The following is a 17402-nucleotide window of genomic DNA, read 5'->3' on the forward strand; positions in this document are numbered from 1 at the left end:
CATTTTTATGTTTGAACAGGTGTACTTTTCCAAAGGAGGAGACTGGATTGGGAGCTCCTGTTGCCCAGTGAGGATACTGATATACAAAGAGAGAAGAAACGCAATCCGCTAAGTCAGGGCACCGGGGCATCACACATCCCTTCCTCGTTCTGTGACCCTGGGAGTGAAGCAGAAGGTTTGTGCTGTGATAGTATCTTTTGTTTCAACTTCCTACATCTAATAGAACCATTAGGTCTAAGATCTTTGACCATATTTTTTGGGTTGGTTTGCTTTTGTCATCAGCCATTTATCAAGCAACTTCATTCAACATGCACTCTATTAGACACCAAACAAAGTAACAAAAAGGAGCTCTGTCCTACAGCATTTGTTTTTTCATACAACTGATTTTCTCTTGCACACCAATGAAGGTCAGCCCTCAGAGAAATCATCTCTTTTCAAAATGGCTTAATCATTTTCGTACTTAGAAATTTTGATTCCAAGTCATAACACATGGTACAGGCGTCCACTGAATTTTGTAGAATGCTAAGAACTCATTAGACTTGGCTTCCACACTGGGGGTTCAGTTTTCTCTCACGGCTTCTCTGCCATCACTTCCTTTTCTGTGACTTGGTCTCAACCCTGCTTGTACTTAAGAATCTCATGGGGACGGGGGCTCTTAAAAACCACAAATGCCCAGGTCTTCCACCCAGACCAAATGAACTCGAATCTTTGAGGATGAGGCCAGGCATCAAATATTCGAAAATGTTCTAGGAGACTGTGATATTTTGCCCATGCTGAGAATGACTCTTCAGCGAAAAGGCATTCCTCTCCCTTCCCATCAGCCCTGCCCTGTGCTTCCCCTTTGTATGTGATGGTCCATCCTACGAGAACACCTCACCTGCTCCAGTCTTCTTGTTGTCACCATCCCCAGCTCTCAGTTCAGATGCCATCTCTTTGGTTAACTTGTCCTGGAACACCTTAGGTGCAAAGTAAATTCTGCCTTCTCTGAATTCTTATAGACACTTTTCTAGCTTGCCATTTCTATGCATATTTTATTTTCCCACGTGCCCATCAATTAACCTGTAAGCTTTTTAGGGCAAGAAACCCACCTTTCTGATTCACTGTGTATACTCCACAGTGCCCAGCAGTTACGTTAGATGAGGAAGAGGCGGCTAGAAGGAAGAGTGAAGAGTGACAGATTTTACCGACATCTCTCCAGCCCACCCTCTTCTCTGGCCTCATGCAGCATCAGAAATTCCGCCACCCCCGCAACAAGTGTTGGTGTTAGGTGAGACCTCTCGGCCACTTTTTCTACATAGAGATGCATCCTCTAAATTTTCTCTTTACCTCAATGTTCAGGTGATGGCGATATTTAAAGCACCAACTTGGAAAATTTTGCACCACAGCAGGACTGCTGGTTCCAGTCCTCTTTCATCCTTACCTGATTACTGTCGTGCTCTCACAGCTCCGGTCTTTCTCCCTAGTCTGTCCTAATCCACACCTTCTAATTTCTTTACGACGTAACTCTCATCCTGTTACTTCCCTGTACACGAGCCTGGACATGCTTCCAGGATCCTCACGAGTCCTGCATTCAAGGCTTTTCATGAGCTTGCCACGCTTCCTTCCCATTCTGCCCCTTCTCCAAACCAATGCAGCAGCCAAAGGGAACTATCGAGGTAGTCCTGTCCTTTGTTTCACTGTCAGCGATCTCACCTTTGCTAATAGCTTCCATTCCTGGTATTACCTTCCTCTCCATTTCTATGAGTTTAATTCCAACCACTCTTCAAGACCAGCTAAAAGATAAACACCTACGCATCCCCAGGGCTGACTCCCGCCCCAGGTCAAAGCTCAGCTCGTCTCCCACTGAATTCCCAAAGCCTTTCTCTTCTTTGCGACATGGCATTTTCTTCCTTAGGTTGCAGTTAGGTTTTGTCATGCCTGTTTCCTTAAAAATCCTCCAAGCACATAAAAGGCAGGGGTTGAACACTTGCTCATCCCTGCACTCTCCATGGTGTCTCACATTTAAGTTTAAGCTCTATCACTAGACTCTGCTCCTAATGATCTCTGTGACCTTGAGCACGTCATTAAACCTGTTTGTGTCAATTTGTTCATAAATCAAATACCTATTCTAATTTAAGTCTTAATATTCTAACTTAATGGCCTTCATTTGAGGCGGCTTACATTACATATTCCAGGACTGCACAAGAACACTTGAAAGTGCCCACCAAAATAAAAGTTTCTGTATAACCTCGACAAAACCTAAAATTATGGCTACACTAGCTATTTCCAATGATAAATTCCTGTAGTTTTTTTTTTTTTTTTCCCTGACTTACTTGGATCGATATAGAATGGAGTAACTGTATGTATCCTTTCTGGCTCAAGCATTAGAGACATAACCCACTTTCAACTTTTAATCAGAATAGCATTATGTTTGTGTGTTTCGAGGGAATCACTCATTCATTCATTTATTCTATGAGTACTTGAGTATCTATTAACCAGACATTTTTCCAGGCGATGGGTTTTCACATTCGTAAACAGAAGAGGGGAGGGAAGGGGGGAAGCTGGTGTAACTATGGAAGACTTTGCCTGTTTTAACCATTCTACACAACGTCTCATCTTACTAGCATATCGTGAAGGGTTTAAACCACCTATGTTAGGCTAAGACTCAAAGCAGGCTCTTTCATCTTTAATGTTTCCCAAAAGCAAAAGAAAAATGCCTTTTTTTTTTAATCTCCCAGATAATGTAGGGGAGTGAGTGCAAAGTGTGTCCACTCAATCCTTCTAAAGATAATACACTGGAAACATTTTGGTGGGTGTGAATCACTCAGACAAGCATTCTTCACTCAAAAATAGAAACCGGCCTTATTTGTTCCAGATGTTATACAGCTGCAGGGAAGTTAAAGCCAGTGGTCCTGTTTTCAATGCAACCAAACTCTTATTGCATTTGGAATTTCTAAACCCATGAACTCATATTACTTCTTCTAAGACCTGCACAGTTTCCTTTTTTCCACTCTTACCATTCACTAACGACGATGTTTCGTGGGAACCACGCACGCTCTGGCATTAACGAGTCTACATCCGTGTCAGACAAGGGAGACACATCCTGTTTACCACTGTTGCCACCTTTCACTTACCTTGACCTCTTTAATTTTAAGCATAAAGTATTTCAAAGAGAGTCCTTGAAGGAAGGAAAAGAAGAGCTGAGTTGTGTTTTGCTTACAATATTTTATAGCACTTTATGGAGTTCTAGGAAGGTGTTCATCTTGCGAAGAATTTTGAGCAAAATTATTAAGAAAACCATTGAGTATAAAAATGTAACTCATATTGTTTGCAGTTCTAGAAACTTGACCTATTGGCTTACTTCTTGATTCTGCGATAGGCCTGTAAGAGACGCTCCGTGGATGCATGAAACAAAAGGATCACAGCGCTTTGGAGAATGTGAATAAGAAATCAAGTAGGCAATGTACAAGCTAATTTTATACCTAGTCCATAAAAATGAAAATATACGTGGTATATTTTGTTTGAGAGCACTTGTGTTTGGAAACGGAGCCCCAGATCTCGAGAAGGCTTTTTATAGAGAAGGCTTTTTCAAATTGTGGTTCATGGACCACGTGCAGCATAATCACACTGGCTGCTTCTGAAAATATGAACTTCTGGGCCCAGCTGAATTAGCGTCTCTGCGACTTGGAACTGGGGATGTAGAGGGACTCTAGAGATCAGAGAACACCGATACGACGCACTCCCACCTTGGGTTGTGAACAGTAGAGCCTGGGAGGTTAAGTGAATTTCTCCAGGCCGTGTAGCCACGTCGTAGTAAAGTAAGGCCTAGAAATGTGTTCATTGTATGAAACCAGCATTCTTTTTCGGTAAGCTTTTATCTTCAAAATAACATTTAAAGAACTCTCGGTACCTAAATATCATTGGATGTCTCCGTCACTAATTCTTTACTTTTATCACTAATTAGCTAAATCCTTATTTATTCAAGATTTCGAAAGTACTTTTCCTTCAGACTTGTCATGAATATTTTGAGTGATGATAAAAATCTTCCAGGAAAAAAGATTTTGTATTTTATGGATTGTTGACTAATTCTTTGAAATCTTATGATTATTTTGGAAGTGAGTGTTTTCGTTAAAATTATTTGAACGATCTAAGTAACAATTTGGATTCAATAATGATTCTTCAAAGACATTCACAAACTCTATAATTCATGACATACCTTCTTGATGTATGTCTAGGGTATTAGTTAAAACAGAGCCCTAAAATAGTCTGTGTGATGCCATTCAAAACGGATTTGAAAATTTGTCTCTCACACACCTTAATGATGCTGTTAAACATTTTATACCTTTTCTTATGCATGTAGTTTAGCCTTTAAAAAGGAAAAGCCTCTGCGAATGCTATTATGAAGTTTTCTATAATTCGCCTTAAATGATGACATTTTGACATCCACCTATGATGAATCAAGACGTACCACCAGAGAGGAGACGTGCTCATAAACTTCTCTGCTATTCACAGATTCCTAATAAATATTGCCCTAGGGATTTGGGGGTCAGGTCCCTCAGCTTACTAATGAGAACCTGAGAATAAAGGAAGAGTAGCATTCTTTTGAAGGAGACAGTGTTGTGTCACAAACTGTTACCGTGGCTGTTAACCCTAACTCTCCCAGTCTCTTGAGGGAATGTAAGCTGTAAGGAGTGTTATCTTTGTCTTACAGGAACTGACTAGAAGAGAAAAAACGAGATGCCACCTGAACTGGTTAGAACCGACCAAATCTAAGATGGCGGGAGATCCTATCTCCAGGAGACTTTGAGCCTCACTGTATGCTCACACCCACCATAATTCATTAGCATGCCAAGTGATGGGCCTGCCCGAGGCCACAACAGGAAGTACCAGACGGCAGAAGGAAGAAAAAGAGGTGGCACTCCAGTTCCAGGAAAAACCCCACCTACTCCCAGAAAACCAGTGTATATGCCTCCCCTCATCAACCCTACCTTTAAAAATCTTGCCTTCTGGTCACCTCCTGACTAGAAGTTGATCTGCAAACTAAGTTCCTGCTTCTCCATTCTCTGACCATTGAATAAAGCTTGTACTGTTTCAATCTCAGCATCGGTTTCATTATTGGCTGTGAATCCCAACAAGAAAAGAACTTCCCTGCTGAGGCCCAAATGGGGGCCCGGAACACCAAGCAGGTAACAAATTTGCTAGTTGTCCACCCAAACCTCGCTTTTCCCTTTTGCAGAACTCTTGTTTCTAGCTGGACACATGGCTGTCCAAATACAGACTTCCCAGGCTTCCATGTGGCAAGGCCACGTGACTGATGTCTTGCCATGGAACAAAAGGAACTATAAGGTGTACTGCCTACTGGCTCCCTGATCTAATTCTGCTGCCAGGCATGGAGAAGTGCTCTGTTTAACACCCCCCATTCTTCTTTGTTAATTTCTGATAATTTACTAAGTTCTGAGGACGTTTTTTCTTTAAGGATAATAGATGCTCTAAGTTTCAACATACATTTTCATTTCTAACTTTGAAAACTTGAGTCAAATATTTAATAGTTTTTGAATAATGGTAGAGATACGATAAAATTTAAAGAGACACATAAGTGTAAAAGCAGACTGAAATACCTTAGGGTCCACGTTGAGGATTTTTCTGTCTCTTTTGTATTTGAAAAGCAAGCCTTCTGGATTATCAGCAATCACTTGGTAGTTGGGAGTTGAGTTCCAAACAGCAACATGACTGTCCCAGTTGTAAAAGCTATAAAAATAAATATTTAGTAGGAATTAGTGTGCAGAATGCCTTAAATTGACAAGTACATTTCAGAAAATATTGGGGGCAGTTCAGATTCAAGATAAATGGACAGGATCATAGTTAGTACAACAACGTACAACACATGTAGGATTAAAATTCTTGCAGAAAAGATGAGGCTGGGTTATTCTCAAATCTATTAGATACATATTTATGCGGATTTTGCATGATTTCCTGGTTTGGACACACTAGGACGGAGGGCCTATTCCAACAGTACATTCCCAGGAAGTCGAAAAGAAAATTGGTGCAATTTAAGGCTGTTTCTTCCAGCTCAGACTCTTCAGGGTATTGAGTACTGGGGGTAGTCAGAGTCTGTTGGAAAGAAAAGAGAGGCTAAATCACCTCTTTTCACTCAAATTAATTCATTGCTTTAAGGCTCTATTTTTTAATAATACGTTTCCCAGACAGTGAGAAAACCACTTGTTTGAGAGGCTACCACAGGCCACGTGTGATGCGGTGTCTTTTATGACAGCTGTATGAAATCGCTCTCCTTTCACAGGCAGGACGAGGCGACTAGGGGAGGTCAACTAGCATAGTTAACACCCCGCAACCAGGACATCGTAAGGCTAATATTTCAACCCATATTTATGTGTTTCAAAGCATTTGCGTATTCCTTCTACTGTTATTTCTTGCATTTTACTCCTTCGGGGGGGGGGTGTTCTATGGAAACTTTCCATTTTTTCCATGTCTTATTTGTATACTTGTTTGTCAAACCTGAATATAACGTTGTTATACAAGTAGGACGTGTACTCGAGATACTTATTTTCACAAATCTTTTTCCCAGGGACACATTTCTAATATTGTGTTTCCTTTTAAAATGACAGCCACAGAGATAATTCATGTATAGCTTATGGCCAATGTGCCTCTCAGATATTTGTAACATTTATTTTTAATTATTTACCCCTTATCCCATTTTTCTAGGTTGTTTTGCCCTCTATTACTCCTCCTCTTCCTTTTGAAAGAGTAGATTTCATGGATTAAACTCACTCTGAATTATATTGTTTTCTGAGACATCAACTTTTTGCCATTACCTGAAAGGGCACTATGTTTATCCTCAAATTTTTCAGTATTCAGAAAAGACTGATTACACGGATCATATATTTACATCTCTAGGGGTGCATGTTAGTGAGAACTAGTGTGTGTCTTTCCTTCTTACTCATTCTACGGCCAAGACCTAGGAGTGTCTGACATTTCTGAGGCACAGAGTTGGGAAAGGTTGCCTTCCAACCATTTCTGTCTGTTTAGCCAAACCGACCCAAGGGTGCAGGAATGACTATCTGATTAGTGAATTGAGGAAAGGCGCTGAATGTTCATGGCTTTCTAGTCCTCCCTGTAGCTGTTTCATAAGTGAAGTTTATCAGGGCGGGCTCGGTGCCCAGGAGGTTGACGACAGGAGAGCAGCCTATGGTAGCGGTGATAAGGTCTGTTCACTGGCAAAGGTGTTACAAGCCATCTTGACTACGCACCCAGGCTGGATTCCCCAATGCAGCTGAATTCATGATTTGTCAATTCCTTAAATGAACAGCCAAGAGGATGAAGGTCAATATATGTGTGTGTGTGTATATGTATATATATACACATATATATAGTTATTTCTGAGATATATAGATATAGATAATCCCAGTAAATGCTTGAGTCATAGTTATGTTCAGAGTGGTCAGAGTGGCATGGTTTATATCATACATTCCTATCTTGTTGCTCAGATCTCAAATTAAAAGCCTTATTGAAGCCCAGGTGGATTTTACACACACACACACACACACACACACACACACACACACACACACATATGTTAATTTGTATAGCAGATGGTACTTTTGATGAAGTGATTCAGATTTTTTTCCCAATACTTTTGTTTTCCTAGGCAGGGAAGAGAAACAAGCTTCATTTCATATGCAAATTCTAATAGCTAATAATAGTATTTAATAAAGATAACTAACATTTCTTTAAGAAGCACCATGTGCTGGGTACTGTTCTGAGCCTAATGAATCCATTAGATCACTAATCTTACTGTTGATCCCATGAAGTAGGTATAAAACTGTCCCATTTTATACATGCAGAGCCCAGGTGATCTTGAAGTGCACCTGCGGATGAAAATGAGGGACTGGATTTGAGAAGACACTGAAAAGTGGATTTAATGGTTATGAGAAAGACCTCGGCAAGGTAAGAGTCTAGGATTATGCTCAGATAACTGGCCTGAATACCTAAGTGGGTGGAATTACTTACTAGGAAATAAAATACAAGGAAAATAATAGATTGCAGGAGGTGCTGGTGGGGAATAGGTAGTTAAGTTTTAGATGTGTTGAAACTGAAATCTCATGAAACATCCAAGAAAAGGAAAATGAGGATTTTTGGTTTGTGTCGTTTAATGCCCTATTTCCAGTTCCTTTTCTGAGCCCATGCCTGACACATGGTAGCTGCTGAATGCATATTAATTGAATAAATAGATAATGGATGAATTTCTGAAGTTTAGACAGTTCTTCATTGGTCTAATATATCTCAGAGCATCAGTGGTACTTAATTTCAAAGAAGTGGTTGAGATGAACAAAGGAGAAAATGAACATAAGGATAAAATCTAGAACCATCAATTTTATAAGGAATCAACAGAGGAGAGTAAAAACAGTGATCTGAAGCATCAGAAAGAACCAGGAGAGAATTATTTTGTAATAGCTGAAGAGAAGAGAATATATCAAGAAACAGCACTTTCAGAAGGACAGCAGTGCCAAATGCCTCATAAATTAGACAAGGTATGCAAAGAGTCCAATGAATTTTGCACTTGAAAAGATATTACAGGAAAAGTAGTTGCAGTAACTACTATATTCCTACTATATACATGAGGGAACAGGAGCTAGAAGAAAATAAAAAATTTGAAGTTTACATAACTAGTAACTACTAGAATACAGTCTCAAATTCAGTTTGTAGAATCTAAAACAGGTGTTCTTTCTCCCAGTTTCTATTTTTTTTTTTTTTTTTTTTTTATTAAATTTTATTTTCCCACTGTACAGCAAGGGGGTCAGGTTATCCTTACATGTATACATTACAATTACAGTTTTTCCCCCACCATTTCTTCTGTTGCAACATGAGTATCTAGACATAGTTCTCAATGCCAGTTTCTATTTTTTCATGGTAAGAACACTTAACAGGAGACTTGCCCTCTTAATAAAGGTTTAAGCGTACCATACATTACATTGCCTGCGAGCACAATGCTGTACAGCAGAGCCTGATAGCTTATTCATCTGAAGTGAAACTTTATGGTTATTAATATGGTTATTAATTCCTCAATTCCCCCTCCCCTCGGCCCCAGGCAAACGCCGTTCCATCCTTTGAGTCTACGAATTTGACTGCTTCCAATACCTCGGGTATGTAAAACCAAGCAGTATTTGTCTTCCTGTGACTGGCTTATTTCCCTTTTCATAATGCCCTCAAGGTTCACTCCTGTCACATACTGCAGAATCGCTTTCTTTTTTAAGGTTGAATAATATTCCATTGTATGTCCATACACCATTTTCTTTATCTATTCGCCCATCCGTGGACATCTAGGTAGTTTCCACATCTTGCTGTTGTGAATAGTTTTTTTTAATATCACATATAGTTGAGTGTTGTCCTCATGGATACTAGTCGGATTTGTTTTCACTGCACCACAATGGGAACTCCATTAAAATGGTTATTTTTAGGAGTTCCCGTCATGGCACAGCAGAAACGAATTCGACTAGGAACCATGAGGTTGCGGGGTTGATCCCTGCCCTTGCTCACTGGGTTAAGGATCTGGTGTTGCCTTGAGCTGTGGTGTAGGTCGCAGACGCGGCTCGGATCTGGCATTGCTGTGGCTCTGGCATAGGCCGGCAGCTATAGCTCCCATTAGACCCCTAGCCTGGGAACCTCCGTATGCTGCAGGAGTGGCCCTAAAAAAGGACAAAAAGACAAAAAAAAAAAGGTTATTTTTAATACTTTTATCTTTTATTTTTTTAATGCTTTACCCATAGCCATCAAATATACAGTAGTCTATATTTGTTTATATATCTACCTTTATCAGTGATTCTCATGCTTTCTTATGTTATCATCTTTCTGCTTAGTATCCTTTCATTTTAATTTGCAGAACTCTCTTTAGCATTTTTTTTGTAAGGCAAATCTAGTTGAAGTGAAGTCATCTTTCTCTGTGTGGGAAAGTTTTTATCTCACTCTCATTTTGAAGGACAGTTCTTCTGGGTATAGTGTTCTTTGGCAGCAGCTCTCTTCTTTCAGTGCTGTAACTACAACATCCCACTCTCTTTGGCTTGCAAGGTTTCTACTGAAAATTTGCTGATTATCTCATGAGAAGGGGCAGGGGTTTGCTGAATGTGACAGGTTACTTTTCTCTTGCTTCTTTCAAAATTCTGTCTTTGACTTTTGAAAATTTGATTATAATGTGTCTTAAAGTGGATTTCTTAGATTTATGTAGTGGGCATTCTTTAAGGTGTTTGGATTTGGACACCCATTTCCTTCCCCAGATTTTGGAAGTTTTCAGTCATTATTTCTTTGAATAAGTTTTCTTTTCTTTTTTTTTAAATGATTTTTATTTTTTCCAGTATAGTTGGTTTACAGTGTTCTGTCAATTTTCTACTGTACAGCAAAGTGACCCAATCACTTATATATATATATAAAATAATATATATATTCTTTTTCTCACATTATCCTACATCACAAGTGACTAGATATAGTTCCAGTGCAATACAGCAGGATCTCATTGCTTATCCATTCCAAATGCAATAGTTTGCATCTATTAATGCCAGATTCCCAGTCCATCCCATTCCCCCAACTCTTGGCCACCACAAGTCTGCTCTCCAAGTCCATGAGTTTCTTTTCTGAGGAAAGGTTCATTTGTGCCATATATTAGATTCGAGATATAAGTGACATCATATGGTATTTGTCTTCCTCTTGCTGACTTACTTCACTTATTATTACAGTCTCTAGTTCCATCCATGTTGTTGCAAAGGGCATTATTTTGTTCTTTTTTATGGCTGGGTAGTATTCCATTGTGTGTATATACCACTTCTTATTCCATTTATCTGCTGATGGACATTTAGATTGTTTCCATGTCTTGGCGATTGTGAATAGAGCTGCAATGAACATACAGGTACATGTGTCTTTTTCAAGGAAAGTTTTGTCTGTATATATGCCCAAGAGTGGGATTCCTGGGTCATTTTGTAGTTCTATATTTAGTTTTCTGAGGTACCTCCATACTGTTTTCCGTAGTGGTTGTACCAATTTACATTCCCACCAACAGCATAGGAGGTGATTACGTTTCCTGATCCTTTATTTCTCTCTTCTCAATCTGGGAATCCCATAAGGAGTTTGTTGGTTCCTTGATGATATTCCATAACTCAATTAAATTTTCTTCACTCTTTTTCATTGCATGGTTTTCTTTTTCCTCTCTGACTTAATTATTTCCAGTGAGTTCACCAATGTCTTGTTCTGCTTAACCAAATGTTGAAACCCTCTAGTGATTTTTTTTAAAGTTTAACTATCATCTTTAGCTCCACAATTTCCATTTTGTACCTTTTATTATTTTATACCTCTATTGAATTTCTCCCTTTGTTCTTGCATTGTCTTCCTGATCTCAGTGAGCATCTTTACTACAGGTGTTCTGAATTCTCTTTCAGGTATATCAGACTACTATCTTTCTTTAGGGTCAGTATCTGGAGGTTTATCTTATTCCTTTCTTGAGGAACATTCTTGCCTTGATTTTCCTTGATTTTCTGTGTTGCTGCCTATATATTAAACAAAGCAGGCACGTCTCCCAGTCTTCATGGACTAGGCTTATACAGGAGAAGATCTCTGCCACTCAACTTTGCCAGAGATTTGTTGGTCTCTTCTAATTTTTTCCCTCTTCAGGGAGAAGGAGGCAGCTGTGAGTTTTGTCACTTGCTCTACGATGAGAAGAGAGTAGGACCTACGATGTCCATCAGCCCAAGTTGCTATCACTGTTTTCCTGTAGGTGCACAGACTGTGTCTGGCCCATCAGAAGTCCAATTCTGGGAAAACTGAAGCCAGTAATCTGGGAAACCCCCTTAGAAGAGCTGGGAGTCTGGATACACAATCCAATTCCTGCCTCCCATGGGAGAAGCTGAGAAGGAAGAGGTTTCTTTTTGATAGTATGGTGTTATGCTGGCAGTAGGGATTCCAGTAAGAGAGTGTCACAAAACTCGCTACTGGCTTTGGTGAGCCTGGTTTTGCATTTTCCTATGGTTCAGGAATATTTCAATTAGTTTTTGAATTTCTCATAAAGGGAATTTGTCTGGGAATTGTTGCTGAATATGGATATTTGTGGAGGGAAGGAGAATCTAGGGCTTCCTACTCTGTTATCTTGCTGATGTTGCCAATCTAGATGCTCTTTTTAATCTTCTATTTCTTGATTCCTTTTAAGTGGCAAAGCAATCGTCAATGCAGAATTGTTAATATATCTTTAAACCTTAATTCCACTTGTATTACACCACCTACATCCACATACACACTCTAGATGTTATCATAGCTCTTAACTCTACTTGAATTTCTATAGTCTCTTAGTGTTCTTTGATAGTTCATCTACAGTACTGTTTTTAACTCACTGAGCTGTTGGGTTCCCTGGATCACCCTTTTTATTCTAATTTGCAACAACTAATTTCTTAACTTCTTTACTTATTATTCTCGAGACACTTGCCAATAATCACAACTTTCTAATTCAATTGCCCCTCTTTATATTAAAAAATACCAGCTCTAGGTCAATTCAAATGTTGGCCTTCTCTGTTCCTGCATATAGTTTTCTGAAAACTCTCTCTAAAAATAACATACTGTACCATTGATGGGATTCTAAATTTCAAATCTCTAACTCCAGTCGGCTCCTAGACACTGCAGAGTAATTTTTTCATGTCTCTAGCTATCTTTCTCTATCATTTATTATGTTGTTCATGTATCCTACTCCTCCACTTTCCTCCTTATTCTCCAAAGATAATCTTACCTCTTACTTTATTTGTAGAAAAATAACATTAAAAGGGAACATGGAGTTCCCGTTGTGGTGCAGTGGAAACAAATCTGACTAGTAACCATGAGGATGCAGGTTCAATCCCTGGCCTCACTCAGTGGGTTAAGGATCTGGCGTTGCCATGAGCTGTGGTGTAGGTTGCAGACATGGCTGGAATCTAACATTGCTGTGGCTGTGGTGTAGGCTGGCAGCAGCAGCTCTGATTTAACCCGTAGCCTGGGAACGTCCATATGCTGCGGGAGCGGCCCTAAAAACCAAAAAGGAAAAAAAAAAAAGGAACATGATCAACATCCCATCCCATCCCATCCCATCCCTAGCAAACTCATACCGACAATGTCTGCTAATTTGGCTCAGAATAAATGCCCCTCTTCCTTTCCAAGATAAAACATAATTTCTATATTTTTTCTGAATTCCATTCCTGTTGCCTTCTTTGTTACCTCAGTAGTCATTCAACATTTTTCTGATGTAACCAAACTCACTTCACTATTAAAATTTCCCATAAATAACAAACACATATAAATGACTTCAGCTAAACAAGGAAAAGAAAGAGGACAGAAAAAAAGAAAGGGAGAAAGAGAGGGAGATAGAAAGAAGTAAAGAAAGGCAAGAAGAGGGATAAAAAGGGGAAAGGAAAGAAAAGAGATCTGAAATTTCCCCAAATTCATATTCTCTCCAGGTCATCACAGTTCTCTCATAACGTATTATAGTTAAATTTGTCTTCTCTATGCCAACTGACCTCACCCCCATTCCATCTCAGCTCTCTCACCCGAGCTGCTGATCCACCTCACCTGCTCAACTGTACTTACTGGGATAAACTGTAGAGTCCTCAATCTCAATGTATCAAAAACTAAATTTTTCTTTCTTGCCCTCCAAACCTATTTATTCTCACTGTACTATCTATATTAACAAGTTGCATCAATCAGTGTTCAGTGACTAAATGAATGATATACGTCTGTCTCTATTATTGTTATTTGATTCGATTAATAATATTATTTTTAGTTATTACAGAATTAAAATAAAGAAATAGCGAGGAAAATTATTTTAAAAGGTAATTATGAGAATTGATCTGGAACATTGATCTGCGGCTTAGGAAATCTAAGCTCTCACGCATTGGTTTTAATTTTCTCTTATTTAAAGTTTAGGGGTCAAACTACATATTGCAAAAGCTCTTTATAATAGTACTAGTCTATTATTACGAAAGCCTCCTCTGATTCAATGAGTTTTTACACTATTTATTTATTTATTATCTTTTTAGGGCTACACTCGCGGCATATGGAGGTTCCCAGGCTAGGGATCTAATTGGAGCTGTAGACACTGGCCTACTCCAGAGCCACAGCAACGCGGATCTGAGCTGAGTCTGCGACCTACACCACAGCTCATGGCAACGCCGGATTCTTAACCCACTGAACGAGGCCAGGGATCAAACCTGCAACCTCATGGTTCCTGGTCAGATTCGTTAACCACTGCGCCACGACAGGAGCTCTCCATGCTATTTTGCTTTAGGTCTAAGTGTCCACATCTAGAAAATATGTGTAGAAAAGATCAAGCATACTACATCTAAAATAGATAGAAGAACTTAGGGAATAAATTATGCAAAATTATTTAAAGTTTTGGAATGAAGGAACAATTTTCCACTTGTTCCCCATGATATACATCCTAGGAATTACTGTATAGGACAGTACTTATAAACAACTTATACAAATAAGTTGGAATAACAAAATGAAATAGATACCTGTAGAAATCTATTCACTAAGTGATAAAGGGACCTCATATATATTTTTGAAACAATTACCTCTGTCATCTATTTTACACGATAACTCCTAATATCAGAGAAAATATTTTTATGACATCACAGGGCAACAGAGCTTTGAACCACCAGGGTGAGTAAATTTCAACACCTTCGTCTCCAGCATACCTCTTGTGCCCTAGTTTTGTGCAATATCGTCCTTGAAATGGAATGGAAAGTGCATGTATAGGGAAATTATGAAAGCACAAAATGGACAATGTTATAAACGATTAGAAAATTTTTCACATAACAATACATTTAAAGGCAAACCAATGTTGCTGTGGCAGTGGCATAGGCTGGTGGCTACAGCTCTGATTAGACCCCTAGCCTGGGAACCTCCATATGCCTCGGGAGTGGCCCTAAAAAGACAAAATAAATAAATAAAGGCAAGCCAAGGTCTTTGACGGGAGATACAGAACTAAAATAATGACTGCAACAAGCGAGTCTCTAGTACACAAAGCGTAGAGAAAAAGTGAGATCGCTGCCACTTGAAGAGGAAATCTGACGTCACACGGAACACAGATCCCTAAAACAGAAGCTATCAGCATCTAAGAGATTTTCCTCAGGAACAGAAGCAACAGTTCACAAGGATCGGGAGGGAGTTTTTGTTTCAGGCTCCATTAATAATGGAATCTTGTGGGTTTTAAGCAGCAGGCTTAGTAGGCGTTTATAGTACCTAATATCTGCATATGCTTATAAAGTTAAAACATTCCATTTGAGAGAAAGAGTATTTATACGATATAATTTTTAGACAGAGAGATCATCATTCTTAAAGGATATTAATAAAAACAGAAACAAACTTAAAAACAAACAAAACAAATTTTGGTGAAACCTAAAGATTTTATAGAAAAATGAAAATTCAGGGGGTTTTGTATGAGTCATCGGGACATTGAAGCATTAAACATTATGTCTCCTTTATAATCTCTGTGTAGACAGTCTGTAAGTAGGAAGTCCTTACAACTTTACTGTCCAAACTAGGATCCTTCTGAGAAAGAAAAAAAGCTGCTACAAATTGTGCCAAGACAATAAGAGTAAGCCCAGACAATGCCAGGAAAACTGAGATGTGTGGGCTCCACACCTACGTTTCATTTAAATACTGACGTTTTAGAGTTGATTTGGCCAATGTTTGTCTCAAATGTTTCCCAAGCTTTGCCACAGAGTTGCCAAAAATATGATAAAGATGTTTAAACAATGCTAGAACATGTTTTCTTGTGGTTGATCCCTTTTATTTTACTTTATTGCTATGGAAAAATTATATTATAGGAAACTGCAATTGTGGTATTGAGACATGAAATTTAATCTAGAATAACAAGTACTCCTGTCCTTTTTCTATTTTTCAAATAATATCAAAGCAGTAAAACATTTTATAACAAAACTAATTTCCTGAAATATCGTATTCCATGTTAAAATATAGGTTTGATCAGTTATTTTGGTTGGTACGAACATGAAACCTAAAATTCAGTGTTTCCATAAGTTAGTTCCCTTGGCTCCTATTCATGACTATATAATATATCTCTGACTTCAGTCAGCCATTTAATAAATGTGTGTGCCAGTCGGGAAAATACAGATAACTGTTGAACAACCTATTGTAACTATTAAAATAACTAGGAACATTAAAAGCCCTAGTGACAAGGAATCGGAAGGGTCACTCAATTCAAGACGTCAAAAACGCAAACAAAGGATTATAACACAGCATGGAAAATGACACAATCGAAATTTGTGGAAGGTATTTTTGGACTGCGGAGGTCCAAAAAGAATACATATCACGGTGAAACATATTTCTATTGAGATTTTCCTGATGGAAAGAAGCAAGGACAAGTGCTCCAGGTAGAAAGGATAGTACAAGTTAGATAAGAATTGAAAACCATGCACACGTCCGTATTCCTTTACGAGAGATTTTCAATAGTTTACCACTGATGAAGCAGAAGGTTCATTGCTGTGGATTGAGAATTAAGTATGAAACGTGCATCTTCATTGTCTTCTACCAAAATGCAGGAGCTTTGGGTGCGCCTTCCCCGGGGGCTGGAGGGTGCTCAGCTCACAGGAACCAAAAAGAGTTGGAAAGGCTGGCTCTCTCACCACACCATGGCACAAGGACAGAGGGAGTGTTCATTGCCAGCAGGCCATTTCTCCTAATTTTCATTTGAGTAAGAAGACAGATGGGCAGGTGTCTGGCCTGTTCATCATGTCCTATGTTCTGAACCAAAAGTGCAATGTCAAGTGTATGGCCTGGTTCATCTACATTGCTGCAAATGGCATAATTTCATTCTTTTTGGTGGCTGAGTAATATTCCATTGTGTGTATATATACACACACACCACCTTTTCTTTAACCATTCACCTCTTGATGGACACTTGGGTTGTTTCCATATGGTTGTTTCCATAACATGCTGCAGGAGAGATGCATGCTATACAATACCTGGGACACGTGACTATTTGCGATAGGTCCTCTAGAGTAGAGAGTAACATAACCCTTGTTCTGAGGACCCTTCTTACAGGGAGCGATTCTGAGCAAGGATTCTCTACTTCCTTCCGTACTCCTGTGCTGGCCTCCTCTCTGGGGACCCTAGTCCTCTGATGGGGGCATCTGGAATGCTTCGCACCAGCCCCATGCCGTGGGAGAGGAATGCATGACAGTGACAGATGTATTGCTAACCATATGTCCCTATGATAGGGCTGTGGAGATGAATTGATGAGCTCTTTCTGATTCTGGAATCCGAGCAAACCCTGGAAACATCCTGGAGTACCTCTCCGTTGCAGGTAGTAGAGTGACACCTCAAGGTCAAGCAAGAACACCGCCAGCTCGTCCTATAGCAGTTGGGCTAAGTGGCCAATCCTGGCG

At 39.3% G+C, this 17402-nt stretch overlaps 1 protein-coding gene across 7 annotated transcripts in view; it reads right to left on the reverse strand.

Moving 5' to 3' along the window:
• The window catches only part of CFAP299 (cilia and flagella associated protein 299), a 572345-nt gene that overhangs the window by 57829 nt on the left and 497114 nt on the right, over positions 1-17402 (reverse strand). For all 7 annotated transcript variants that reach the window (XM_084973742.1, XM_084973740.1, XM_084973744.1 and 4 more), the window contains one exon: positions 5598-5727. In XM_084973742.1, the coding sequence (XP_084829868.1) occupies positions 5598-5727 (130 nt within the window). The remainder of the gene's footprint in view (positions 1-5597; positions 5728-17402) is intronic.

Source organism: Sus scrofa, chromosome 8 (genome assembly GCF_054392235.1).
Source record: "Sus scrofa isolate SSC_HxYL_T2T_F1_AM1 chromosome 8, Sscrofa_HxYL_maternal_Yorkshire_Landrace_v2.0, whole genome shotgun sequence".
NCBI lineage: Eukaryota > Metazoa > Chordata > Mammalia > Artiodactyla > Suidae > Sus > Sus scrofa.